The 26,599-nt window shown below is 39.1% G+C and overlaps 2 protein-coding genes across 7 annotated transcripts in view; one reads left to right on the top strand and one right to left on the bottom strand.

The window, feature by feature from the left end:
• Nucleotides 1-6,861: 6,861 nt before the first annotated feature.
• Nucleotides 6,862-13,530, bottom strand: LOC123865072 (trafficking protein particle complex subunit 12). 3 transcript variants are annotated; one of them, XM_045905909.1, is made up of 11 exons: nucleotides 13,330-13,530; nucleotides 12,978-13,234; nucleotides 12,705-12,785; nucleotides 12,036-12,116; nucleotides 11,266-11,446; nucleotides 10,536-10,693; nucleotides 9,816-9,959; nucleotides 9,308-9,451; nucleotides 8,761-8,927; nucleotides 7,706-7,829; nucleotides 6,862-7,110 (listed from the first exon to the last, which is right to left on the bottom strand). In XM_045905909.1, the coding sequence occupies exons 1-11, from the start codon at nucleotides 13,454-13,456 to the stop codon at nucleotides 6,862-6,864; spliced, it is 1,713 nt and encodes a 570-aa protein (XP_045761865.1). In that variant the 5' UTR covers nucleotides 13,457-13,530. The 3 variants fall into 3 exon arrangements, with proteins under 3 accessions (XP_045761865.1, XP_045761867.1, XP_045761866.1); XM_045905911.1 differs by having other exon boundaries at nucleotides 12,978-13,250; nucleotides 13,330-13,472; XM_045905910.1 differs by lacking the exon at nucleotides 12,705-12,785.
• A 284-nt stretch (nucleotides 13,531-13,814) lies between these two features.
• The window catches only part of LOC123865730 (vacuolar protein sorting-associated protein 35), a 29,932-nt gene continuing 17,147 nt past the window's right edge, over nucleotides 13,815-26,599 (top strand). The window contains exons 1-18 of one of the 4 annotated variants that reach the window (XM_045906944.1): nucleotides 13,815-13,966; nucleotides 14,312-14,392; nucleotides 14,719-14,839; nucleotides 15,366-15,559; nucleotides 15,850-15,978; nucleotides 16,383-16,468; nucleotides 16,847-17,039; nucleotides 17,379-17,507; nucleotides 17,922-18,026; nucleotides 18,421-18,569; nucleotides 19,051-19,270; nucleotides 19,701-19,810; nucleotides 20,327-20,495; nucleotides 21,109-21,206; nucleotides 22,297-22,475; nucleotides 22,922-23,055; nucleotides 23,395-23,568; nucleotides 24,338-24,542. In XM_045906944.1, coding sequence (XP_045762900.1) covers nucleotides 13,919-13,966; nucleotides 14,312-14,392; nucleotides 14,719-14,839; nucleotides 15,366-15,559; nucleotides 15,850-15,978; nucleotides 16,383-16,468; nucleotides 16,847-17,039; nucleotides 17,379-17,507; nucleotides 17,922-18,026; nucleotides 18,421-18,569; nucleotides 19,051-19,270; nucleotides 19,701-19,810; nucleotides 20,327-20,495; nucleotides 21,109-21,206; nucleotides 22,297-22,475; nucleotides 22,922-23,055; nucleotides 23,395-23,568; nucleotides 24,338-24,496 — 2,478 coding nt within the window. In that variant the 5' untranslated portion in view covers nucleotides 13,815-13,918 and the 3' untranslated portion in view covers nucleotides 24,497-24,542. Of the gene's footprint in view, nucleotides 13,967-14,028; nucleotides 14,230-14,311; nucleotides 14,393-14,718; nucleotides 14,840-15,365; nucleotides 15,560-15,849; nucleotides 15,979-16,382; nucleotides 16,469-16,846; nucleotides 17,040-17,378; nucleotides 17,508-17,921; nucleotides 18,027-18,420; nucleotides 18,570-19,050; nucleotides 19,271-19,700; nucleotides 19,811-20,326; nucleotides 20,496-21,108; nucleotides 21,207-22,296; nucleotides 22,476-22,921; nucleotides 23,056-23,394; nucleotides 23,569-24,337; nucleotides 25,629-26,599 lie in introns of those variants that run through there. The other 3 variants (XM_045906943.1, XM_045906947.1, XM_045906946.1) reach the window with 3 other exon arrangements.

Raw genomic sequence — 26,599 nt, 5'->3', positions numbered from 1 at the left:
TCAAGGTACATAAAAACATTACTTACCTCATGTAAATTCTCCAATTTTTTTAATTTTTAGCTGTTTTTTTTTAATATTAATAATTAATTGACATAAGTAAACTATAAGAGAGTGAGAGAGAAGTCAATATATCCTAATACATGTCTTACTCAGTCTCATGCGCGTAGATAATGATGCCCTCGCGCTCAAACCCACAGAGGCATTAAAATTGAATTTAGGGGATGATTGGCCCTCTGGATCGGTCTGTCTTCTTATAAAAGGTTTTAAAATAGTTGTCTGGTGGACATATATAAAAATGGAGCATCAGAATTTACGTGCAGTTAAGTAATTACTTATTTTGGGAGCTTTAAAGCGTCTGCAAAGCAATACGGCCGACGCGGGAAGTGTCTGGGAGTATTGGCGACATATTTTTAAGGATATTGCCTAAAATATACGTAAAAATCAGTTTGGAGAATTTACGTGAGGTAAGTGTACAGGTATATTTGTACAGGTATTTATTGTACAACGAATGTTGCTGTATATATAGTAGCGCCGTGTTCTCTACCAGGGTAGTAATAAAAACAAAAGAAATGAACACTAAAAAATATATATATTATAATTCACAATTTTAAGTTACAATTTGTAAACGTCAACATGATACAACGGGCTAGATGCAACTGACGAATTACGCTACGTCGTGGCACGCGTAGCCTCAAAAATGATTACTCGCTAGTGCCTCTACATCACACCACCCCAAATTTTTATCTTAATAAAAATTAACTAAATACAAATTTCCGCAACCTTAATTTTATTTCACAATATTCGTTCTTTATTTTTCGACAACCCTAACAATGTTTCCGATCCGCTTACCCAACAAATCATAATTTAAACACGTCACCCAGTTAAAGTGTTCCTTTGATTCGATGCATGGTACATCTCTTAACACATCATACTTGAGATGAGGTCACTACAACTTGAGCGGGTGGCGACGGGGTCGCTGTGGCAATACCACGTTCAATTGTTGCTATTCCCACGCCATCCAGCCTTCGTTGCACTCAACGCTTCGAATGTTGGTTACATTACATTTTACATTTACACACTATCCAATAAATTATAACAATCGTCAACCACTCTAACACTCTCAATAATAAGGTTTAGTTATGACTTCTAATAAAAAATAATACATGAATAAAATAAAAAATAATATATGCGGATCGGGGCCATTTTACAATACTTATTTCGTAATGCTTATTGCTTAATTGCTAGTTGATACTCAAATTATTCTACTGATACCTAACGGGCGTTTTGCTGACTCTCCCACTCCGAGTAGTACGGATTGTATGAGTCGGCAAAACGTCATCGTCACTAAATCTACATTTTTTCTTACATGACGTTTCACCCGGCGTTTGTCGTGGATTTTCGATATCCAGGACAAAAGCCGGTTTCAACCTGTCAATAGAAATAAGGGCCTGTCTATTGGGTAACTGTACTAAGTATGCTTTTTCCAACCGCTTTATGACGTCATAGGGACCGTCATACGGTGGTTGTAGACACTTACGCATTACATCGTTTCTAACAAAAACTTTTTTACAGTCTTTTAAGGCAGGGTGTACAAAAATAGTCCGAGAGTCTCTGTGTGTCTCGGGTTTCGGTCTTAAATTACTAATTACCTGTTTCAACTGCTTTAGGTACTCCTCACCGTCCGTTATCTTATTATCCGATGGTTCGAAAAATTCTCCAGGGAGCCTCAGAGTTCGCCCAAAGGTTAATTCCGCGGCACTTACCCCTGTGTCACTGCGTGGTGCTGCACGTAGTCCCATCATAATGGTGTGCATTTCTTCAACCCACGATCTATTGTCCTTTAATCTCGCCATTAAGGCGGCCTTAAAACTACGATGCCATCGTTCGATCATGCCATTACTTTGTGGATGGTACGGTGTCGTCCTAAACTTATGAACCCCTAAATATTTCATTAACTGTCTAAAGAGACTGCTTTCAAATTGCTTTCCTTGATCTGAGCTCAAATTAATAAAACACCCATGTCTAGTAATCCATCCTTCATACACGAGTTTGGCTACTGTCTTCGCACAAATATCTTTAATTGGAAATGCTTCCGGCCAACCTGTTTCTCTATCGATCATTGTAAGACAATACCTGTACCCTTCTTCTGAAATAGTGAATGGACCTGTAATGTCAATGTGTAAATGACACATTCTATCTACTTTTGCAAATTGCCCTAAAGGTGACATAGTGTGTCTGTGAACCTTTGCTTTTTGACACTCTATGCACGACCTAGCCCAAATACCTATATCTTTATTCATCCCAGGCCAAAAATAATTATTAGTTACCATTTTCCTTGTTGTTCTAATGCCTGGATGACTTAGGTTATGTATTGTTTCGTATGCGATACGCCTAAACTGTTTTGGCAAGTAAGGTCTAGCCTTATCGCCTCGCAAGTTACAAACAATCGGCTTATTTACACTCGGCAAGTCAATTTTTATTAGTCTCGTATTACCGTTTTTTGTTCCTAGCAATTCTGTGAGCTCTTTGTCGTTCGCTTGCGCAATAGCCACTTCTGTGAAGTCAAGTACAGACGGGCACGAAATTTTTTCAACTCGCGATAACGCGTCCGCGGGCGCGTTCTCTTCGCCTTTTGTATAGCGTATATCCGTCGTGAACTCACTAATAAATAATAACTGACGGGTCCTTCGCGGCGTTTCTTTACTACTACTTAGCTTTTTAAACGCAAACGTTAACGGCTTATGATCTGTATACAAAACGAGATCTCTACCTTCGAACATGTTCCTAAAATATTGCACTGACAAATAAAGCGAAAGTAACTCCCTGTCGTAGGTACTGTACTTTTGTTGCGTGTCAGTCAATTTTTTCGAAAAATAACCTAACGGAACCCATTCGTTATTTACTCTTTGTTGCAATGTGCCTCCAACACAACTATTTGACGCGTCTGCCATTATAGCAAGCACTTGACCTGTTATCGGATACGCTAACATAGCAGCGTTCTGTAAATTCAACTTGCATTGTTCGAAAGCTTGAACAGCACTTTCTGTCCACACTATACTACTTTTGTCACGTTTCTTTGCTCCGTGAAGATACTTATTTAATTCAGCTTGATATTCGGCTGCCTGACGCAAATGACTTCTATAGAAATTGACCATGCCCAGAAATCTACGAAGTTCCTCTACCGTTTTCGGTCTGGGAAAGTCTACAATTGCTTGGACCTTGCTTGGCAACGGCCTTAAGCCACTGGCTGAGACCTCATGACCCAGAAACTCAACTTTATCCTGCGAAAACGCGCACTTTGCTAAATTAATAGTTAGTCCAACTTGTTGTAATCTTTCAAAAACGGTCTCTAAATGTTTTTCGTGAAGCGAACTATTTTCGCTAGCTATTATTAAATCATCTAAGTATGAAAAAACAAATTCAGTTTTATAATTCGCGCAATCCGGGTTATTTTGCTGAAAATTTGCCTCTAAATCCTGTAAAACATAATTATTCATGAAACGTTGAAACGTTTGTGCTGCGTTTCTTAAACCGAAAGACATACATGGCCATTCAAATAAACCAAAAGGTGTAATGATTGCTGTTTTCTCCACGTCATCCTCTGCTATCGGAATAAAGTGATACGCTCGGTTAATATCAATCCTGCTAAATACTTTCTTACCGGCTAAAATAAACGTAAAATCCTTTATGTGAGGAATTGGGTATCTATCAGGCTTCGTAATTGCATTCAGCGCTCTATAGTCTCCACACGGCCTTATATTACCATCTTTTTTAGGTACGACGTGTAGAGGACTCGCCCACGCACTCTTTGACGGGCGGCAAATACCCATTTCCTGCATAAGGCGAAATTCTTCTCTTACCTTTTTAAATCGGTCCGGCGGCAGCGGCCTTGGGCGCGCATGCACCGGAGGACCTGAAGTCTCGATGTGATGTCTTACGCTGTGACGTGGTTGTTCTTTGAACGTCGCTGGCATTGTCAATTCTGGGAACCTACTTAGGAGAGAATAACATGGATGCGATTCGGCTATAGTAAAAATAGATGAATGCTCCGAGTTTACTATAGTGGAAATTACATACATGTTAGTCTCTTGATCTAACAATCGTCTGTTTCTTAAGTCTACTAACAAATTATACTTAGCTAAAAAATCCGCTCCTAAAATGGGTTGTTTAACGTCGGCTATTACAAAAGTCCACTTAAACGCACGACGCAATCTTAAATTTAACACTAGAGTCTTTGTTCCGAAAGTCTGTATTTCACTACCATTCGCGGCATAAAGTTTGTATTTATTGTTTACTGTACTATCACACACTGATTTATAACTTTTAGGCAACACTGAAATGTTCGCACCTGTGTCTATTAAATAGCGTATGCCATTGTCCTTATCTGTAATACATAAACGGTGGTTCCCTAATTCGACGCAGGTACCCACCGGTTCCACCTGCATCTTCACTAGTTTTCCTGCTTATTCCAGGTGCACGGCTGTTCGCAGCGATTAGCTCTCTGCCTATATTTAAAATGATGCACGCAGAGCCAGTCCGGGCTATCCGGGGTACGTCTGGACCTATTTTCCTCTCGTCCTCGGGAACGCGAACGACCACGGAACCTTTCGCGACCTCGCCTGCCTCGCCAACTGTGTCTGGACCTGTCCAGCTGGTCCAACCTTGCATGTATCCTGGCTATTTCAGCTGCCATCGACGAAGTTCCGGGTACCGCCTCCTTTGCTGCCACTTCTGCTACTGGTTGGGACTTCATAGTTTCCATTACTTTGTCAGCAATCACGGCTAGTCTGTCTAGATCTTTAGCTTCTGTCGCAGCCAGAACGCCTCGTGCTGCTGCTGGTAGCAGATTCTGCCATAAAACGCTTAGGGTATCATTACTAATTTTACCCCTGGCCAGATCCTGCATTTTCCGGAGGAGGTGGCTGGGTTTCTGATCACCCAGTTCCATCTCCCCGATGAGCTTCTGTATCTGGCGGTTCTCCGACTCTTCATATATGTTCAGCAACCTTTCTTTAAGTACCTCGTACTTACGCTCCTCCGGAGGATTGATCAGGATGTCTGTCACTTGTTGTATGACATCCTTACCCAGCTTGGATACCACTATGTTATACTTGGATGCGTCTCCTTGTTTTTGTGGTGCCAGTATTGCCTCCAGCTGGATAAACCAGACCCTAGGTTGGTCGGTCCAAAACTCCGGGATCTTCGACGTGAGAGATATCGACGCTAGATACGTGTCTTCGTCCTTCACTACTGTCGTAGGTTGCGCCATTTTTACAGTTTTTTAGTTTTTCACTTCCTTGCACGTGTTAACTTGAGTTGCCCTAGCTTACGTTACGTTACTATTTTAATAAAATTAACACGCGCTACCCTGGTAGTTCAAAGTCTGAGTCACCAATGTACAGGTATATTTGTACAGGTATTTATTGTACAACGAATGTTGCTGTATATATAGTAGCGCCGTGTTCTCTACCAGGGTAGTAATAAAAACAAAAGAAATGAACACTAAAAAATATATATATTATAATTCACAATTTTAAGTTACAATTTGTAAACGTCAACATGATACAACGGGCTAGATGCAACTGACGAATTACGCTACGTCGTGGCACGCGTAGCCTCAAAAATGATTACTCGCTAGTGCCTCTACAGTAAGTAATGGTTTTATGTACCTTGATTATCAGATACCTGAAAATTGGCCGTCTAAGCAAGCTAGCACGTAGGCTAGGCATGCTTTCTTAGTACTTACTAACACTACTCAATCGTACATATTTCCTGTGTCAGAAAATACGTTACCTCTGGTGGTCCTGGGATAAAAGTAATAAGAAAACCAGAAAAGAGCTGATAACTTCCAAACGGCTGAACCAATTTTTTTGGATTATAGCTAAGAACACTCTCGATCAAGCCACCTTTCAAACAAAAAAAACTAAATTAAAATCGGTTCATTCGTTTAGGCGCTACGAGGCCACAGACAGATACACAGATACACCGATACACAGATACACAGATACACAGATACACAGATACACAGATACACAGATACACAGATACACAGATACACAGATACACACGTCAAACTTATAACACCCCTCTTTTTGGGTCGGGGGTTAAAAATGGTTGTACATATTTAGTATGAGATACTTACCTACTGAGAATAAAATACATCTCACCAATGTTGAATAATCAACACTTCTGCGTTGAAGTAAAATGGACCTTAATAATTTTGTTTTTAAAGCTCAATTTCGTCTATACCTACTTTTACATCTAGCGCTCCAAGCGAAAACTTGCAAAATTAAAATCGGTGGTACTAAATTTTTGACTTTAAATCAAGCAAATTTAGGTCCATTTTACTCTGACACTAATGTGTCTAATAATTAGAATTATTCTATCAACATTGCTGAGATGTAAAATCTAATACTAAGCACAGTGATGAGTATACGGATACTGTAGTGTAGTGATGGGCGATTGTTGCAAAAAAAAAAAACGAACGAATCGAACAATAATATAATTGAACAATCGATTGTTAATAATTAACAATCGATTAATTATTGTTCGATGCATTCATTGTTAAGTATTCGAATGCGGAGCGCACGGTCTTGAATGAATAAATAGAAAATCTAAATCAATTGCGCAATTGCATTCGATTTTCGATTCATTCGTCTCAGACCGCGCGCTACGTGATAATTGTACAATCGAAAACAATTGTTTTCGATTGTTCGATTGTTAGCGAATAATGGCAACAATCGAATAATTCGATTGTATCGCCCATAGCTAAACCATAAGCCCATAGTATTTGCATTTGTTTTGAGGTACAAAACAAATGCAAATACACTACAGTTAGTGTATTTGCATTTGTTTTGTACCTCAAGTTAACTTTAAACATTCTAACACATTAGGTATAGTATCGCTCTTATGCTTACACAACATTCTCAACAAATTAAGTTTCTTCTCGTTAGTTTTGGAGGACTCAAGTTCGTACAGCGTGCACAGGTTGATGAGTAGGCTCTCGTTGAGGCCTCGCTCGGGGTCGGAATGTATGGCCTTTTGCAGTACAGATATAGCTTCTTTGAGGCGACCCATGTACAGCAGACACACCGCCAAGTTGTTTGCAACCTGATAATGATAACAACAAGATTTACTATTTATCATAATTAGCATTCCGTACCTCAAAAGGAAAAAGGGAACCCTTATAGGGTCACTTTTATTTATTGTTATTTGTCTGTCTGTGGTATGTGTCAAGAAAACCTAAAGGGTATTTCCTGTTGACCTAGAATCATGAAATTTGGCAGGTAGGTAAGTCTTATTGCACAAGTACAGGAAAAAATTCGAAAACCGCGAATTTGTGGTTACATCACAAAAAAAAATGTGTTCATGAACAAATAATTAGTATTTTAGATTTTCAAAGATCCAAGATTTTAGATTTTCAAGTAAGTATATCAAATGGGGTATCATATGAAAGGGATTTACTTGTACATTCTAAAACAGTTTATTTTTATTTTTAGGCATAATACTTTTTGATTTATCATGCAAAATGTCGGAAAAAATACCAGAGTAGGGAAGAGTCGGTGCGCGAGTCTGACTCGCACTTGGCCGGTTTTTTTTTTTGCTAGGAATCAGCTTAACTTGTGGTTTTTTGGTGAAAACTTACAGTAACCTATCAACATCTCTATTGAAGTAGATACGTAAAATTGAATGTCTTTTAGCTCACCATTATATTGGTGGGCTCCTGGTCAGCAGCCCTCGCAAAATTGTTGTACGCGTCTTGATATTTCCCGTGCGCGATGTCTATGAGGCCCAGGTCCACGTACTCGCGAACGTCTGGCGTCGGACATCTGGATATAGAGGAACACTTTATATCTAGCTGATGTTTCACTAGTCACCTACGCGGCGATAAGGCCTTTATTTTTTTATAAAAATAGCGAGCAAACGAGCAGGCGGGTGACCTGATGTTAAGTGATTCCCGCCGCCCATGAATATTGCAGCCCCATAGAGGTACCGCCAATGCCTTGTCAGCCTTTCAGGAATTTGTTGGTCCGCCCCCTTGAATAATCCCATGCTGTAATCTAGTGGGAGTAATCTTTATACTTTAATATGGCCGATGGGGCAGACGTGTTCTGGAGTGGAGACCGCGTACCGGTAAGCGCAGTATGGGACGACCTCCAGCCCGATGGCCTGAAGATGGCAGGGAGCGGGTGGATGAGGAAGGCAGAGGATCATGTTTGGTGGCGCGCTCTGGGAAAGGCCTATGTCCAGCGGTGGACGCATACAGGCTGATGGAATGGAATGGGAAACAGGTGACGCCATACTTCTAGTTCGCTCTGAAGTTGTAGCGTAGCATTCGCAATAAACAGGTATCAGCTGGAGTAGAGCATACATCCAAGTGGCCAGTGTATTCTGTTAGGATGCGTTTCTACTTTTTGCGTGGTGGCTTGCGTGGTGGCTGGCTTTTCCTGCATACTTAGCAGTGGGAGGGTGGGCGGTGCATGTCGCTTGCTGCATGTTGTGCCATACAGATTTGCCTTTTTCAGCGAATTATAGCAAATTAAGGTTTTTATTCCTTGGAGTGGAAGAAAGGAATACTCACATGTGATGCCTGGCCTCCTTAGCGGTGAACGAGTGTAGCAAAGCCGCTTTGACCTGTCCCGCCAGCAGTGACACTCGACAGAGGGCGCTCGACAACACTTATAGTTGCTGAGGCGTCGCGCTTTGATCGCTATGCCCAACAGTGGACGTCCACGGGTTGAAATGATGAGGGATACTCACATGTGATGCCTGGCCTCCTTGGCGGTGAAGGAGTGCAACAAAGCCGCCTTGACGTGTCCCGCCAGTAGCGACACTCGACAAAGTGCGCTTGACAACGCTCTCTGTTGCTGAGGCGTCGCGCTTTGATCGCGTAAAGTCGTCAGGATCTTAGTTGCTAATCGATAGTCCTGAAAGTAGGTTCAATTGAAAACAGCGGTATCTTAAAATATTACATTACTACCCATATTACAAATGCTATTGTGTTTGTGCTTTTTTATATACTGCAATCATAGAGATGCCCACACTGCGATTTAAAATTCGCGCGCAAAATATCTGTGATTTGATACAAATTGCGATATTAAATTTGTGCGAATATTTTGTGCAGTATGGAATTACATAGCACATAACTGTGTAGGCTCCTGCGGTAGTGGAGCGGTGCGGAAGGGAGACAGTGGTCACAAGTTGACGAATCACTGAGCTCTCGCGTGACGTCATCACACCCTCCCGCACCGCTCCACTACCGCAGGAACCTCCTCAGTTATGCGTTATGCCTGTAATTTTAACTTACCTTCAAAGCAATAGCACAATTGACCACAGAATGCAACACCCTGGTCTGCCTGCCGGTCCACAGTCGAAGCGATTCCGTCTTGTCTTCCAAAGTAATAGTCCCACTGCCATCTTCCGTTCTACCCTCGTTAAGGTTAGATATCATCTGAAATTGATTTTTTTTACTGAAGTGTCTAGAATCTAGATGGCCACGAGCGGTAGTTTAATTATAAAAATCATACAGCCTCGATTTTTTGATTGCCTTTTTAATATAACTTTGGTATATCAAATCTTTGAAAAGAGAAACCGCCGAGTTCCTTGCTAGTTCTTCTCGGTAGGAAAGGCATTCCGATGTTTTGACGATTCAAAAGTACCTACTTGTAAAAGTTTAATTGAATAAAAATATTTTGAAAATGCATTCAACTCCAACAAGTGAGTGCCCCAGATTGAACTCCTGACCTACTGAATAGAAGGCCAACGTCCTAACCACTAGGGCCTAGTGATTAGGCTATCACCGTTTAAGTACATACCTGTTGCATAACATCCAGCATAGCGTACAGTCTGTCCATAGCTTCCTCGGGCTTGCCAACATGCGCCGGTAGCTCAGCGATCAACAGGCGCAGGGAAAACGGTACAAGGGAACCGGTTCGATTCTCGTACGCGTCTGGGTAGAACTGGGATAGATAATAAGTTTAATTACTACAATCCAACTTCCGTTTGCCACTTTTTTTTCATAGTTTATCACCGTGTAATCTATGACTCGTGAAATGCGTCTGACGCATACCAAAGGAATAGTTGAAAACAGTAATTTTGATAAATTCTTTAAAACTAAAGTTATTATGGTTCCAAGTGTGGAGTGATTCGCTAACTAAGTGTTCAACACTGTTATTTTTAATCCATTGAAGGTTTTGTTGTGTTTGGTCGGTCTATGCATGCGACATGTCAGTTGCGTATTCCACTGGTACCCTCAAGAGAACCCAAGCATTGTCAGAGGAGCTAGTCTACGCACTAAGTGTGGAAATTAGCCGATACAGCTTGATCAAACGCAAGCGAATGACTGAAGTGTGGAAAAGGGGGTCACAGATATACAACCTAATTTAATTAATAAGTTGATCATTTTAGTATAATAAACGATATTGACACTTAGATAACATAATTTAATAATAAAATCAGTTAGTAAAAAGCCTTGGTTTTCTTTAGTCCACCCTGGACGCTGCCGCTTACGTAACTTGTCCCTATGTTGAAAGTACCTGATAAAACATGTCCGGTTTGCTGAAGTCGCCGAAAGGCTCGGCCTCCTTAGCCAGCGGCTCGTACAGCTTGATGCGACACATCACCGCGAACCGCGTCAGCCACAGCTGCAGTGATCGCGGCGTGTGTTTAGTCGGTCTGTGCATGCGACCCGCACCTACAATACAGGAGTCTGATTAATCAGACCTGACCTTAACCCACGCTACATGGGGTCGGCACAACAAGTCTTCTTCCACTCCCTTCTGTCATCCGTCAACGTATCATCCACCCCTTTACGGATATCCTCTTTCACACGATCCATCCACCTTTATTGGTCGCCCTCTCCTCTTTTTCCCTTCCACTTGCATAGTATAATGGTCTGATACTAATATTATAAAGAGATAAAGCTGACTAATTGACTGATCTATCAACGCACAGAAACGTCTGGACGGATCAGGCTAAAATTTGACATGCAGATAGCTATTATGAGTTAAGACATATACTAAGAAAGGATTTTTGTAATTTGTGTAGTCCAGCCGATAAAATTGCGGGCATCATAATGATAATTATATAAATTCGTCAATTTTGTTACAAATATGGAGCCATTCAAGGGGCGGATCAAGAAATTCCTGAAAGGCCGCCAACGCATCGGCGGTACCTCTGGTGCTGCAAATGTTCATGGGTGGTGCTAATCACTTAACACCAGGTGACCCGCTTGTTCGTTTGCTCGCTCTTTTTAAGTTGACTCACCCTGTCCAGCAGCACTGATGAGAGTAGCAGTCAAATTGATCGCAGCGCGTAAGTATCCCGTACGCAATAGTTCGCGTAGCCCCGCCTCGTCTCGGCTCACGTGCTCCGCCCTAACCACGCCCCGACTGCCCGCTGAACTCACTCCCAGGTATTTGACTGCCACTTCTTGAAGAGCATCTGCCTGTGAAGGATTTTTAATATAAATTGGCAGTACTGGTACTTTTAAATTACATAATTTCATTTCATGAAAAAATTTTCTATGATAATTTTATACATATTCTTTTTTGACAGTGATTTTGCAAGCAACTTTTCAATTTTCGCACCTAGGTACAATTTTTAACTAGGAATCCCCTAAGTTGCTGCTGCAAATGTTCATGGGCAGCAGTAATCACTTAACATTAGGTGACCCACCTGCTCGTTTACTCGCTATTTTAGCTATACTATCCATCCATACTTCCAAACTAATATTATAAATGCAAAAGTGTGTCTGTTTGTCGAGGCGATTTTGACGAAAGGTACAGAGTTAGCTTGCATCCTGGAGTAGAATATAGGCTATTTTTTATCCCAGAAAATCAAAAAGTTCCCACAGGATTTTTAAAGGTCCATTCATTTAACCGATTTATATGAAATTTGGTAGTGAAGTAGCTTGCACCTCAGTAATTGACATAGGCAACTTTTTATCCCGGAAAATCAAACAGTTCCCACTGGATCTTTAAAGACCTTAATCCATGGTCGAAGGACAAAGTCACATTGATAAAAAAAAGACATACCAATTCCTCTTCCAAAACTAGACCTGGCATTGTCAACACTTCTCTCTCAGGGAAGAATGAGCCTTTTGGTGATGATTGTGCCTGAAACAATGACCTATTTATGGCAGCTGACATGGGGCATATGTTTGGACATATCTATTTATTGCTAGCCTTTACCCAGAACTAAGCATCAGTGTGAATTTAGATATTTATAAATCTTTTTGTAACCTTTTGTGTTCCTGAGATTTTAAGTGCCTTAAATCACTTCTATAGTCCTCTGCCTAGGTTCTAAAGTTCCATGCAAATATGAAAATCAGTTCAATCGGTTCATGGATTCTAATAATAATTAATTTTCTGTTGCTTCTGTTATATTATTTCTCTTTTGTTTCTGTTATTTATTGATTTTGTTGTAGCTATTATTTTATTTTTTGTTCTTTCTTTGTGTCTGTTTGTTTTGTTGTTTTTGTTATGTTATTTTATTGTTTGTTGTTTTTGTTATTGCTGTTATTTTTGAACATTTTTTAAAAATAGGGTAAAATGTGCAAAATAAATAAATGAGAGATTAATTTAGACAAGTAATAGAAACCGGAAGTTTTTTTATTCAAATAAACTTACAAATGAGAATAAGTGAATCAATGAGTTCAGAATTGTTTTCCTTGTTTTCATGATGAATGAAAGTAATAAAGTTACCTTTAAGAGTGTTTTCTTGGCTTCCTCATTTGGTATCCACGCATCCCTTCTTCTATCAGCTTCTTTGTCAACTGGTTGGTTCTATAAATTAAGCACATGCAAACAATCTCTTAAAGATCTTTTATTAGTATATCGCAGTCTTCTATCTATCTTTGTGCCATATTTCACTAAGATTGGTTCTGCAGTACAGATACAAAATAGTACTTAACAAACAGACAGACGAATAAAGGTCATCTGCACATTTATGATATAAAGTAGATATTTTAAATTTACCTTAATGCTCAAGCCATCCATAGCCTCAGTAAGAACAGATGATGTCACAATATTACTTTTAATGGCCCCTATTTGAGGTTCAGGACCTATAGTGTCGAAAAACGTAGATGGATCGGGTAAGCTAGTCGCAGGAATCGCTGTGGAGCCGCTTACGGTTGGTAAAACATTGGTAAAACTGATTTCTTGCGGACCTCTGTGTTCCGTAAAAGAAGTTGTCATATTCGTTGGAAACACTCCCGTTGTTATAGGCTGCGTCTCTAAAATCAACCATGACTATTATCAATTAACTACAAAGTATACAAAACACTGTTTTATTAATGAAAAACAATACAAAATAAATAGTTAAAAATACCTTCAGAGTCGCCTAAATAAACGCTTTGTATCATGTCGGACGGGGATGTTCCTATTTCATCGAAGAACTGCGACGCGGGCGGGACCTCTGATCCTCCGAAATATTGGCTTAAATTAGGCTTATCCATAATCTTTCGATTTATTTACACACATCCATGAAGAAAATCGAATTTGTCATAGACAGCCAGCTGACGTTTGACATTGACAGTTGACAAATTATTTAGCGTTCAAAAACAACAACAACAATGAATATGTTTTGAGACAAGAAATTAATGCTTTAATCTAATCATGTAGTGTGTTTCAAAAAAAGAATTAATAAAATAATAAAAAAAAGTCTAAATTACCTCTATGTTTCTTCTCTTTTTATGATTTGAAACAGGTGAATTCACGTTTTTTCGACTCGTTTCTCGACGCGCGTCGGTATAAGTATTGCCTGATGTTGCATGTTTAAATTTTTCTGTGCCTGGTGGCTGGTATTGCCACAATTAAAAAATAACTTAAGTTATTGCAATAAAAATACAATAAACGTGAATCAAATTAATTTCCACTAGAAAAACTGGTGAATAAGAACGTAAAAACCTCTAGGACTAATGTATTTACCGCAGAACTCACTGTATCCTTCCAAATCATACGTACAGGTGGGTTTAATTAGCATAATTTCTACCCTTAGCCTGTAATAAATTAATTATAGGGTCAGCAACCCTACAAGCTAAATGTCAAATCCATTAAAAAAAACTCTAAGATCAACAAATTGATACACCCAACAATTTCAAGGAGATTTTCAGCAAAAACATCTTTATCAGCAAATAAAATTGCAAAATCGAGGCCGGTACGTATACTAACACGTCAATCTGCACACATGGAGAACACAGATCACCCGTTTTTATATATCTGGTCTAATGTTAGTGGTTCAAAAAGTATCGTAGTGTTAAGTGATTGTAATTTTCGTTATTACGTTATTATTTTAACTGTTTTGTGAGCAGGCCCAGATGACGAACCAAGCTTCCCCCGTCGAGGAGCAGGAGAAGCTTCTAGATGAAGCGCTGAACGTTGTCAAGGTCCAGGTAAATAATACTTCTATACATTTTTATGACATTTAGAGTGGGTGTATGGGGCCTATTACATTGTCAATATCCTATAATTATCGAGGAATTTTTTATAGTATTGATAGTTACAATGTATATGGATGTTCTTGAAATCATGCAACATTAGAATCTAAAATGGATCTAAATATGGGTATATTTTGATATCAAAATCTACTCCTACATCCCTGTAGCCCGAATACACCAGTAAATCATCAGAGACAAATGTTTAAGAATATAAGATAAGGTGTGTGGCCACTAGGCTAGGTAGCATGAACTAAAACTATAATATGTTGTATATATTTCAGGCATTTCAAATGAAAAGATGCTTGGACAAATCAAAACTAATGGATGCACTGAAGCATGCTTCAACTATGCTTGGAGAGCTAAGAACCTCTCTCCTGTCACCCAAGAGCTACTATGAGCTTTGTATCCTTTATAAAAAGAACTAGTTTACAAGTTTTCTAAGACTATAAACAAAACGAAAAAAATGAATTTCACATATTCATACTTTGAATCGTGAAGTTTGAATTAATTTGAGTTCATACATAAATCCCATGGAAAAAAAACATTCAGTTCTTCTCAAATTTTCTGGGAGACTTTTCCAATTTTTCATTATTATAAATAACTTATATAGTGTTTAAACTTTGAGAAAAAACTCACCATTTTTGCTGTCAATTATCATGTCAAACTGTACAATTTAGTACAATAAACTATACTTTTGACATGACAGTTGACACATCAATACCAATAGCAATAGAGCAACTGATCAATGTGATTTATTGCATGGGCATAGTTGAAAACCTAGAGGGTAACATAAACTTCTTATTATCTCAGATAATCAAAGAGCTCCCACAGGATTTTAAAATTCTAAATCCACGCAGGCACAGCATGTAGTCCTATCTCTCTATTTGCATTATAACTTGAGTTTGATTCCTCTTAACACAAAAACCAGATATGGCAATCACAGACGAGCTCCGTCATTTAGAACTGTACCTCCTCGAGGAGTTCCAGAAGGGTCGCAAGGTGGCTGACCTGTACGAACTGGTGCAATATGCCGGCAATATTGTGCCGAGGCTGTACCTTCTCATCACAGTTGGATTGGTCTACATCAAGACTAATTCTAACTTACGGAGGGATCTGTTAAAGGTATCTTTTATTTCTTTAAACTCCACTGTTACTCCACAATAGATATTCCAAAAAAAAATCCAAAATGATGTACACTCCCTTCCGTTAAAATATATCTAGATTCATTAGTCAAGTCAATGATGTCATACAACAGCCAATCTTCGGAAGTCCTCAGAAACAGCTCTGATACCTATGTTTTTCTTTTTTAATTTTCGTTTTTTTAAAAGGTTTTAGTTGGCGTCACTTTGCGCTTTTCTGCGTAAACTTATAAAAGTGGTAGTAATGCAATAATTTTAATATTTTTTTAACAGGATCTGGTAGAAATGTGCAGAGGAGTACAGCATCCCCTGCGTGGTTTGTTCCTCAGGAACTACCTGCTGCAGTGCACTAGAAATGTGCTGCCCGACACTACTGAGGCTGCCAATGACAGTGAAGGCACTGTGAGTGACACTGAAAACTTTCCTGATTTGTTTTATTAGGGTTCTGACCTCAAAAGGATCATATTCGTTGCCTGTCTGTCATGTCTCACCTAGAATTATGAAATTTGGCAGGTAGGTAGGTCTTATAGCACAAGTAAAAGGAAAAATCCGAAAACCGTGAATTTGTGGTTACATCACAAAATAATCACAAACATAATAATTAGTTTACTAAATCACACATAGATGGCGACGTCCGTCATTAACTTGCAAATTTTTACTATACTGGTTTGAGGTTTTGTGTACGATGGTGCGGAACCATTCTTGTGCGAGTCCCACTCGCACTTGACCGATTTTTTTAAAATGTTAGAACATTAATGCAATAATAATGCAAAATTTAAGTTACTTAAAATATTGTTTTTCTATAGGTTCGCGACGCTATAGATTTCGTTCTGATGAATTTCGCTGAAATGAATAAACTGTGGGTCAGAATGCAGCATCAAGGACATTCAAGGTATTTCATCTTTCTGGATTTCTGAATTACAAATACAGTCCATATCATATAATATTATGTACATTTTGGTAACAAGTATTAATTTAAAAAGTCTTCAAAAACCCCCGACTGCGTTCTGCGCTGCACTGCACTTTTCAGCCCGCATATTAAACCGCATAAATTCCGCAATTTAGATTTTTTGAAGAATTGTATGCACCCAGTGACACTCGCGTCATCAAGACGAATCTAATGACGTATCATTTATCAAAATCGGTTGAGCCGTTCAGTAGTTACAAGCCGACATAGAAACGGACATACATACATACAGGTCAAACACATAACCCTCCTTTGGGCTTCGCCGCAGTCGGGTAAAACGTGATTTTGATTTATCCGCCAAAGGGACAAGGAGCGTCGAGAACGCGAGCGTTCCGAACTACGCATCCTAGTTGGGACTAACCTAGTGCGGTTGTCACAACTGGAGTCGGTGGGGGAACAGGACTACCGCCGCCTTGTGCTGCCAGGCATACTGGAGCAAGTCGTCAGCTGCCGGGATGCCATTGCTCAGGAGTACCTCATGGAGTGTATTATACAGGTACTCCTTAGTCCTTATCAGCCCTTAGGGTGATCAAAAGTCGTAAAAGACGTACTTATGTTTTCAATCTTTAACCGAACCCCTACTTAATTTCATGGATACTTAAAAAAAATCAAGGATAATAACTTCAAAAGTGATGGAACTTCATACGAACTTTCCCATTTAGATGTAGAATTTCCAAACATTACTTTCTTAGTGAGTGCCTACATTATAAAGAGAATCTAAAAATGTCAAGTTTGTAATTCTAGTGGTTCAGGCTGTGCATTGATAGATCAGTCAATCTTTTTAAGATAAGGCAACCTGTAAAATTAGTTTCATTATCACATACAATTGTTTTAGGTGTTCCCTGATGAGTTTCACTTGGCAAATCTGCAGCCTTTCTTGAAGTCTTGTGCAGAGTTGCAACCCGGTGTCAACATTAAGAATATCATCATTGCGTTGATCGAACGGCTTGCGGCATTCAGTCAGGTGCGTGAATTTTTATTTATGAATTTCAAGATGTATGTGCTTTTACGACTCTTTTAAAATAATCTTTTAAAATCTCAATAGACAGTTTAATCCTAATCTTACTATTATTATAAATGTGAAAGTGTGGATATGTTTGGATGTTTGTTACTCAATCACGCAAAAACTACTGGACGGATTTAGCTGAAATTTGGAATGGAGATAGATTATATCCTGGATTGACACGTAGGCTACTTTATATCCCGGAAAATCAAACGCGGATGAAGTGGCGGGCATCAGCTAGTATGTTATATTTGTATTTTTGTATATATATGTTATATTTGTATTTTTCAGTTATAAAAATTGTTATTTGTTGACACTGTTTTTTTTGAAATCTAGTGTACAAAAAATACATTTGCATATTTTTGCTCCTTTTAGAGGAATGAGGGTAACGTGAATCTCAGCGTAGTTCTAGAAGATGGGAAGGAGCAAGAAGTGCAGCTATTTGAAGTCTTCTCCGACCAGGTTGCTGCCATCACTCAGGCAAGTCTTTACATCTACTCTATTACTTCTTGTTCATGATTGAAATCTCAAAATAACGACTAAATATTTTTACCTGATCATGGGAGGATATTTATTTATCGGATTATTACTGGTTGCATTTTGATGAGGCATTGTTGGTTTAGTCTTAGCATTTGCGAGTGTCATAGGGCATATGACGGCATGATAAATCCAATATGGCGGATATGACAAACAAACATAGGAAAAAAATTAACCTGAGATATTTGTAACAATTCGCCATCTAATGAAAGCTGTTTCTGTGTAAATTCGGAACATATTCAATTTGTATATATGTATTAAGATATAATATGTTCGTCTATGGCGGTGTTTTTGAGTAGTAGACTTTAGTTTTGGAACTGTATATTGTTTTCAACAGAGTCGCACAGACATGCCTCCAGAAGACATGTTGGCTCTACAGTTGGCACTACTGAAGCTAGCGCAGCGCTGCCACCCTGACAAACTGTCGTATGTGGACAGAGTGCTAGCACACACAGACAGGATCTGCGCGGATATACATCAGAGCAGGTTAGTAATGTAGCAGAGACAGTCACATAGATATGCCGTTTGAAGACATTTTTGCGTTAGAGTTAGCGTTAGTAAAGCTAGTGCAGTAACTGTTTTCTTGACAAATTGGACTTAGCGTTAGCACATATCTGATGCTATGGGATCTGTGCTATGGGTACATCATGGGAGCAACCGCCGAGTTTCTTGCTAGTTCTTCTCGGTAGAAAAGGCATTCCGAACCAGTGGTAGATGATCTTGACGATTCAAAAGTACTTGTAAAAGTCTAATGGAATAAAAATATTTTGAATTTGAATTAGAGTTGCAGTTATTGAAACTACTTTCAATAGCATAGTAACTTCCTTGTAGTGTAGGTAAAAAGTAAAACCTTATCATAAAAATTATAAATAAAAACACAAAAAGTTATTTATTTTATATGCAACAAACGAAATACCTTCATTTTTGTACAAAAACTAAAAACTAAATGAAACGATTTTTTCAACAGCGGAAAACCACATCTAGAACACAACACGCCAGTCTTCAAGGAACTGATGAAGATCCTCAAGCTCCCAGCAGATCACTACAAGAATATCCTCACGTTGATTAAATTGCAGAACTACGCCCCGCTGATCAACCGGCTCAACCAGCCAGGGCGGTTGATGATTGCTGTGCATCTTATTAACGATGTACTGGAGAGCGATACCACGGTCTCTACGCCTGAGGATGTAAGTAATTAAGTAGATGTTGATCAACCAGATCAACCAACCGAAACGGTTGATGATCGCTATTTATTTTTTAACGATTGACGATGTTTTAGAGACCCTACACTTAATATCAAACGTACTTAAGCAGATAAATATTGGTGGACAGTTACCCTATTGGTCAATTCGTCTCAAGCAACCAGGGGTGAACGAGATATCGATAACAGTTATTATCAGATGTTAGTGATAATAACCGTGATAACTCCAAGGTATGGAGAAAACAAAAAGGCCTAATTTGGACCTCAAAAGTCGGTCACCCATCCAGTTACCGACTTGGGTCAAGGTTGCTTAACAATCGCAATCAATTGATATGCGTTGGCACAACTAGGCCACACACCCCTGTTCATATAGTTCGAGAGACGAATGAATATGACGAATACAACGTTGTTGTCAGGTGGAAGCAGTATTGTCGATGCTGGACGTGTTAGTGCGCGAGCAACCAGACCCGCTTGGCTGCGAGCCCGACGCTGAGGACTTCATGGAGGAACAAGGCTTGTTGGCCAGGTACATTGATGTAGAATAGTAGGTATAGATGACAGTTCACGAACAATATGTCATCGCTCAAGTGGCCAGGTTTGCGCACATACATAGGTACACATCTATGTTTCTTATTATGAAATGTAGAAAAAAGTTACGAAACATAGTGTACAGTGTGACCTAACCACATAAGTAGTATCTATATAATAGCCTATAAGCAAATATACGTATATATGTATACCATATAAGTATGGTTAGGTCACACTGTACAATAAAGAAAAAGCAGAAAAACTTAATTTAATTTTAAACTGTCAAACCTCATGACTTTAGGTGCCAGTCTTGAGCATAATGTTAAAATTTATGGAATAGCACTAAAAAAAACTTTAATTTTTAATTTTTTTTTAGCAATATTATAAAGAAAAGATGCAGATATACTCTAAGTATAGTTTAGACTAGAGTAAAAGATCAGAATTGACGCTGTTATGTACCGTGGACGAAGTCGCGAGCAAAACTTAGTGCTAAATATGCTTTTTCTTTCCTTAGATTAATCCATCACTTCAAATCGGATTCCGCGGATCAGCAGTATTTAATACTAAGCGCAGCTAGAAAAGCCCTTCAAGGCGGAGGCGCTAAACGCATACAACATACTTTCCCACCCATCATATTCCACGCGTACCGACTCGCTTTCACTTACAAGGAACTAAAAGATCAGGTAAACCTCCAGAAAAACTTTGGTGAAACAATACTTAACATTTTAGCCTCGATAGCTCAACGGTTGAGGAGCGGCCTGAATTCCGAAAGATTGGCCGTTCAAACCCCACTTGTTGCACTATTGTCGTACCCACTCCTGGCACAAGCTTTACGCTTAATTGGAGGGCAAAGGGGAGTATTAGTCATGATTAGCATCATGGCTAATATTCTTTAAAAAAATACTTGACATTTCAAGTCTCTAGCTCATCACTATAATTTTTTTTCTTTTGAAGAAAATACTAGCCATGCTAATCATGACTAATACTCCCCTTTCCCCTCCAATTAAGTAAAGCTTGTGCCAGGAGTGGGTACGACAATAGTGCAACGGGTGGGGTTTGAATCGCCGTTCTTTCGGAATTCAGTCCGATCCTCAACCGTTGAGCTATCGAGGCTGTTTGTACAGTTTTATAAGTTACACCATTGATATAAAACAGTAGGTATAGATGACAGATCAAGAACAAAATGACATCGCTCCAGTGGCCAAGTTTGCACACATAATATACACATCTATGTTTCTTATTACGAAATGTATTGAATATAGACAAGAAGGCGAGTTAGTAAAAGTATTGTTACAGGACGAGATGTGGGAGAAAAAATGCCAGAAAATCTTCCAATTCTGCCATCAAACCATCAGTTTGCTGGTGAAAGCTGAACTAGCTGAATTGCCTTTAAGGTAGGTGTTAGGGCTTCTTCTGTTTTGGGTTATGCTGGTTCTCGTATACCCTGTATCACTTCGTCCGTCTCCGATCCATTGTGAACGCATCCACTTCATATTTCCTCGTCAAAACCTGTAACCGCCACATACAGCACTACTTTTCTCACTGGAATTGAAGTAACATCCTCTGGGTATACGTGTTTCCCTAGGTGGATGCGTAGTGGTATTGGGGCAACAGAACTGTTGGGCAGCATCTTTTAGATTTTGCACACCTTTGAGAACATGGAGAACTCTCAGATATGCACGTTTCCTCACAATGTTTTAGTCATTTAGTCATTTATTTCATGCATTCCAATATTTTCACATAATTTATAACAATAACAATTACAGTAAATGTTTAATTATTATTTTACAATGTCAATATTGGAACCCCATTGGGGCACAGCAATTTTCCTTAATCGCTAAAGCAAGTGATAGCAAGTGATACTGCGGCAAATCAGACTTTTGGGGTACCGACAGCGGATGGCTCGAAGGAGATAAGCTTTTGAATGGACTATGCCAGAAGACTCGCTTCATAATTCCTTCATTATTTCACTAACATCTATCTGATAATTAACCGTTAAACCTAAGAGTCGAAATCTCGTTCTATTAACCGAGTCGTATGCAGAAGGATCTGGGAACTCACCACCTTATTATGTCAAGAAAACTCCTACCATTATTCGGAAGTCAAGAATATGATGCAGAGAGAGAAACTATTATTTTTTTTATGGAGACACACAGTATTAATAATAAACAAAAGGTAACACAAATACAAAGCACACACACCACAATAGTCTCCAACGAAAAGTTATCACAGAATTAAAACACACAATAGCACACTATTTTAAAAAACTTTCGAAAATATATCAAGTTACCAAGTTACAGTACCCGGCAGAAAATATTGCACATCGAACTTTAGAATGAGATAACGGTTTTGTAGAGCGCTGTCTCTGTCGTGTAGTCCGACAAAATGTTACACAGGTATGAGTGACAGAGACGACGCTCTACGAAGCCGAAATACATACTGTAAGGGATATTATGTACCTTCAGGCATTTTCCCTGTTTTCAGATTGTACCTCCAAGGAGCGCTCGCAATAAGCGAGATAGGTTTCGCGAATCACGAAACGATCGCCTATGAGTATCTTTCGCAAGCGTTTTCTTTGTATGAGGACGAAATATCGGACAGCAAAGCGCAGTTGGCGGCTATAACACTCATCATTGCAACGTTCGAACAGATTAATTGTTTTGGTAAGTGTGGAATCAACTTTCTAACGAATTTAAAATATTAGCGTTATAAATTATCGTCAGTGATACCTATCCATTGTAAATATAACAATAACTCCCCTGGAGTCATCATTCTTAAAAATGTATGTGTATAGTTCGTACATTCGTATTTAACTTTTTCAATACTTGTATATCCTAATCGTTTTTAGGGTTCCGTACCCGAAGGTTGCCCAACTATTCCTTTCGCTTCCGGGAAGCTTCCGCTATCCGTCCGTTTGTCAGCGACCTGTATCTCGTGAACCGTAATAGGTAGAGAGTTGAAACTTTCACAGAATGTGTATTTTATTGCCAACTACAAGAAAAAATAATAAAAATGTAACAAAAGAAAAAATGTTAATTTGTATACAGTGGTACGGAACCTTTCGTGTGCGAGTCCAATCGCACTTGACGATTTTTTGATTGTGTTGCAGGCGCGGAAAACGCGGAACCCATGCGTACGCAGTGCGCGTTAGCCGCGAGCAAGCTGCTGAAAAAACCAGATCAAAGTCGGGCGGTGGCGCTATGTGCACATCTCTTCTGGAAAGGAGCTAAAGATGGCAAACAGGTATGTTACAGTTGCAGACAAAGTCGCAGGCATCAACTAGATCCATACTAATATTATAAATGCGAAAGTGTGTCTGTCTGTCTGTCTGTCTGCTAAGCTTTCACGGCTTAACCGCTGAACCGATTTTAATGAAATTTTGTACAGACTTAGGATACATTCCGGGGAAGGACATAGGATACTTTTCATCCCGGAAAATCAAACAATTCCCACGGGATTTTTAACAACCTAAATCCACGCGGATGAAGAGGCGGGCATCCTCTAGTAACTATTCCAAAGACAAAACTCGGCCCTTTCTCAAACTTTTTTACAAGTTTTTTACAAGTTACTTTATGTTCCCAGTGGCCTCTGAACGAGGCGGGTAGAGCGCTGGACTGCCTGAAGAAGGCGGCGCGGGTCGCGCAGCAGTGCATGGACGGCGGCGTGCAGGCGCAACTGCTGGCCGAGCTGCTGGGCAGGTACGCGCTGCTGCGCGAGCGGGGGAACGCCAGCCTCACCACCAACCTTATCGAAGCGGTAAGTTACTCTATTGCTGGCTCATTCACAGGACACGAGGTCTTAGGATGAGATCTATAGATTGCATTCTGACTTTGCTTACACTTGAGACAGAGTTAAAACGAGACAGGTGTATATCTCTCACATAAATCTGTCTCGTTTTAACTCAATCTTGAGTCTGAGCACAGTCAAAGTGCGTTCTACATATAAATCTCACCCTTAGACCTTGTGTCATGTGAGTTCACCACCTGTTTTGTATATTTCAATTCATTTAGTTTTCAAACTTAGCATTATCTTCTCCGGAAAAGCAGGTATTGTTCAATTAATTTTAACGAATTATTGTAATATCCTCCCAAATCCTACGTGAAGAACACAGATCCAACGCGTAGAGGTTATCCGAGAGTTTTGATCTAAAACCTAATGGCAAAATAAATAATAATTTAATTAGAGCACGCAAGTCGCAACATCTAATTATTGAGTTCCACGATCTATAAACACTGAAAATTTAAAAATAACCTTGCACTTTATTACCTCGAAATCGATCTTCTTTACCTCGAAGTCGATCTTCGTAACTCGACATCGACCAACGGTATCTCGTTTTTATTCTAGTATCCACAATGTTGAACTGTGTTTCTTCGAAATTGAATTTCGTGAACCAGAAGTTGACGTTAGTTATCTCGACATTTATTTATTTATTTTTACTAGGCAACCAAAATGGATTACAATATTTTACAATTCTAACCTAAACTTGCTAAAAAACTTCCATGTGATATCCATTAATTTTCCACAGATAATACAAAAGATACGCGAAGAGCTGGGTAATCTCGACCAGTCGGAGGAAGTGGAACAGATCACCAAACATTTCCACAACACGCTGCAGCATCTGAAGAACAGGATGGAGTGTCCCGACCCTGAGGGCTTAGGTTATGAAGGACTTGTATTGTCTTAGTGGTAATTTTTATCAATATCACTGTATGGAATCATGGAAAATGTACAAAAAGCAGTGAACGACAAAGCATAGAAGGCGCGTAAATTGTACCTGCCTATATTTCAGTTTTGCGTGTTTTTTCTTATTGATTTTCGTGGTGTACAATAAAAGTATATTCATTCATTCATCGAAAAAGATTTGTAACAATTTTTGTTAATTGAAAATATGGGCCACAAATTCACGTTTGTTTAAATGCAAACAGACTTGTATCGTACTGTTTGTCATGCGATACTGGCCGCTGCTGCGTAATTGAACATGTTAAAGTGATAGATAACGAGTTCCTATCGAATTGAAGACGAGTGAGTGACCTACATATGCACCGCACACCACTGTAAAGATTTCGTTACGCTGTAATGAAGCGTACGGAATATTTCTATGCTTTGTCGTTCACTGACAAAAAGCTAATTTTATTATTAACAAGCAGGAGAGCTTTTGAAGCGAAGCTGCTCTATCGTCTTGTAGGATAGATATAGGCGCTTGACTGAGACGGTTCATGTGGAAGGTTGCGGGTTGCAGGACGGTGTGGGTTGCGGGAGGGTGACAGCAACATTGAAGTCCTTGATTTTCACATCAACCACCACAACCACAACCTTACCTCACGAGCCATCTGAGTGAAACGGTTCTATAGCAAAAAATGAATCGTCTTGAATGGAAATGAATGCTTTCAAATACCGTCTCGCAAGTTGACAAGAGAATAAAACAATTAGATAAAATAAAAAATAAAAATTCTAATCGATTTATTTTTCAAACAAATTCGATTTTTTGGTAATCGATTTTTAAAATCTATTCTTTTTCTTAGTAATCAATTTTTTATCGTATTTTATTTTTTTGAAAAATAATCGATTATAATAATAATTAGATGAGCATCGCCTATTGTTGCTCATATGAGTGAGCGAGACAGTACAGCTTTATTAGTGTCGGCTGTCCTTAGACACCTCAAAGGTTTTTCTTTTACTGTAATAAGAATCTAAATGCATTATTACCTGATCTGTCATATTATCATGTCGAGTTATATTTACTTATAAGTGTAGTTAATAGTGAAATACTAGCAATATTTAATATTATTATTATAGAAAATATAGTAAATTGTTTATTAATGAATGCTTTTTATTTACCTACAAAAAAACCACCCAAACTGAGTCAATTTCGATAGTCGATAGTACTTTTTGTTATACGTCCGAATGTAATCTAATTTAAAGAATACAAATCTAACAATTCTGACTATCAAAAGGTGTAGGTACCTACACTATTTTTTTCTCTCTCGTCTGGCTTTACAAAGATTAGCCAATGTCAAGTTTGTAGTTATTTCCAAGTTAGGGAAACTATATAGTTAAGTATGGACCTCGTCTGTGCCGGCGCTCGCCGACACACTCCTTTAGAGCGCTTCCCAGTCAGTTCCACCACTAAAAACACCAGTAAAACAAAACCAGGCCAGTTGTAACAAAAAAAAAAACTCCAAAAAGGCAGAGCACGCGCGCCAGCAAACACCAACACAGACAAAGTCCTAGGTACACTAAATACGTATAGTACCTACTTTGAATATATGATTTTGAGTTTTGAAGCTATACAAGGTGGTTTACGCAGGTCAGATCCTAGGCAAAGGCTCGCACACAACCCCAACTGGGATCTGTTTTTACCCGACTACGGCAAAGCCAAGAGGAAGGTTAAGATTATGGTTATGAGGGTAATAATTTTAGCAGTTTATATAATAATAATAATGTAGTTTTGTATTTATGTGTGTTCCACCGTAGCGCTTAAACTACTGAGCCGATTTTGATGAATGAGGTGTCAATCGTTTCGTTTGGTCTAGACTCTAGAGGCTACATTTTATACGAAAAATTCGACTTCACGGATGTTACATCCAAAAAAGTGGGGGTCTCCAAATTTTTTTTTGCTATTGTATCAAGTGGGATATCAAATGAAAGAGAAATAAATTCTAAGTTCATATATAGTACACTGAGCGACAGAAAACCATTTTGTACTGAACCTATCGCTATCTATCGGCAGCGGGTAGTAGTCGGGTTTTAGTGCTCAACTAGCTGATGCCCGCTACCTTGTGCGCGT

Source organism: Maniola jurtina, chromosome 5, assembly GCF_905333055.1.
Source record: "Maniola jurtina chromosome 5, ilManJurt1.1, whole genome shotgun sequence".
NCBI lineage: Eukaryota > Metazoa > Arthropoda > Insecta > Lepidoptera > Nymphalidae > Maniola > Maniola jurtina.
This window is presented reverse-complemented; position numbering and strand designations above follow the sequence as displayed.

Bases quoted from the DNA above. Each gene is read 5' to 3' on its own strand.
- LOC123865072 (XM_045905909.1), bottom strand. From the start codon at position 13,456: ATGGATAAGCCTAATTTAAGCCAATATTTCGGAGGATCAGAGGTCCCG. The intron at 12,786-12,977 runs GTAAATTTAAAA...CTTAATTTATAG, and splicing joins TGGATGGCTTGAGCATTAAG to AACCAACCAGTTGACAAAGA. The intron at 9,960-10,535 runs GTACTTTCAACA...TATCTATCCCAG, and splicing joins AACCGGACATGTTTTATCAG to TTCTACCCAGACGCGTACGA.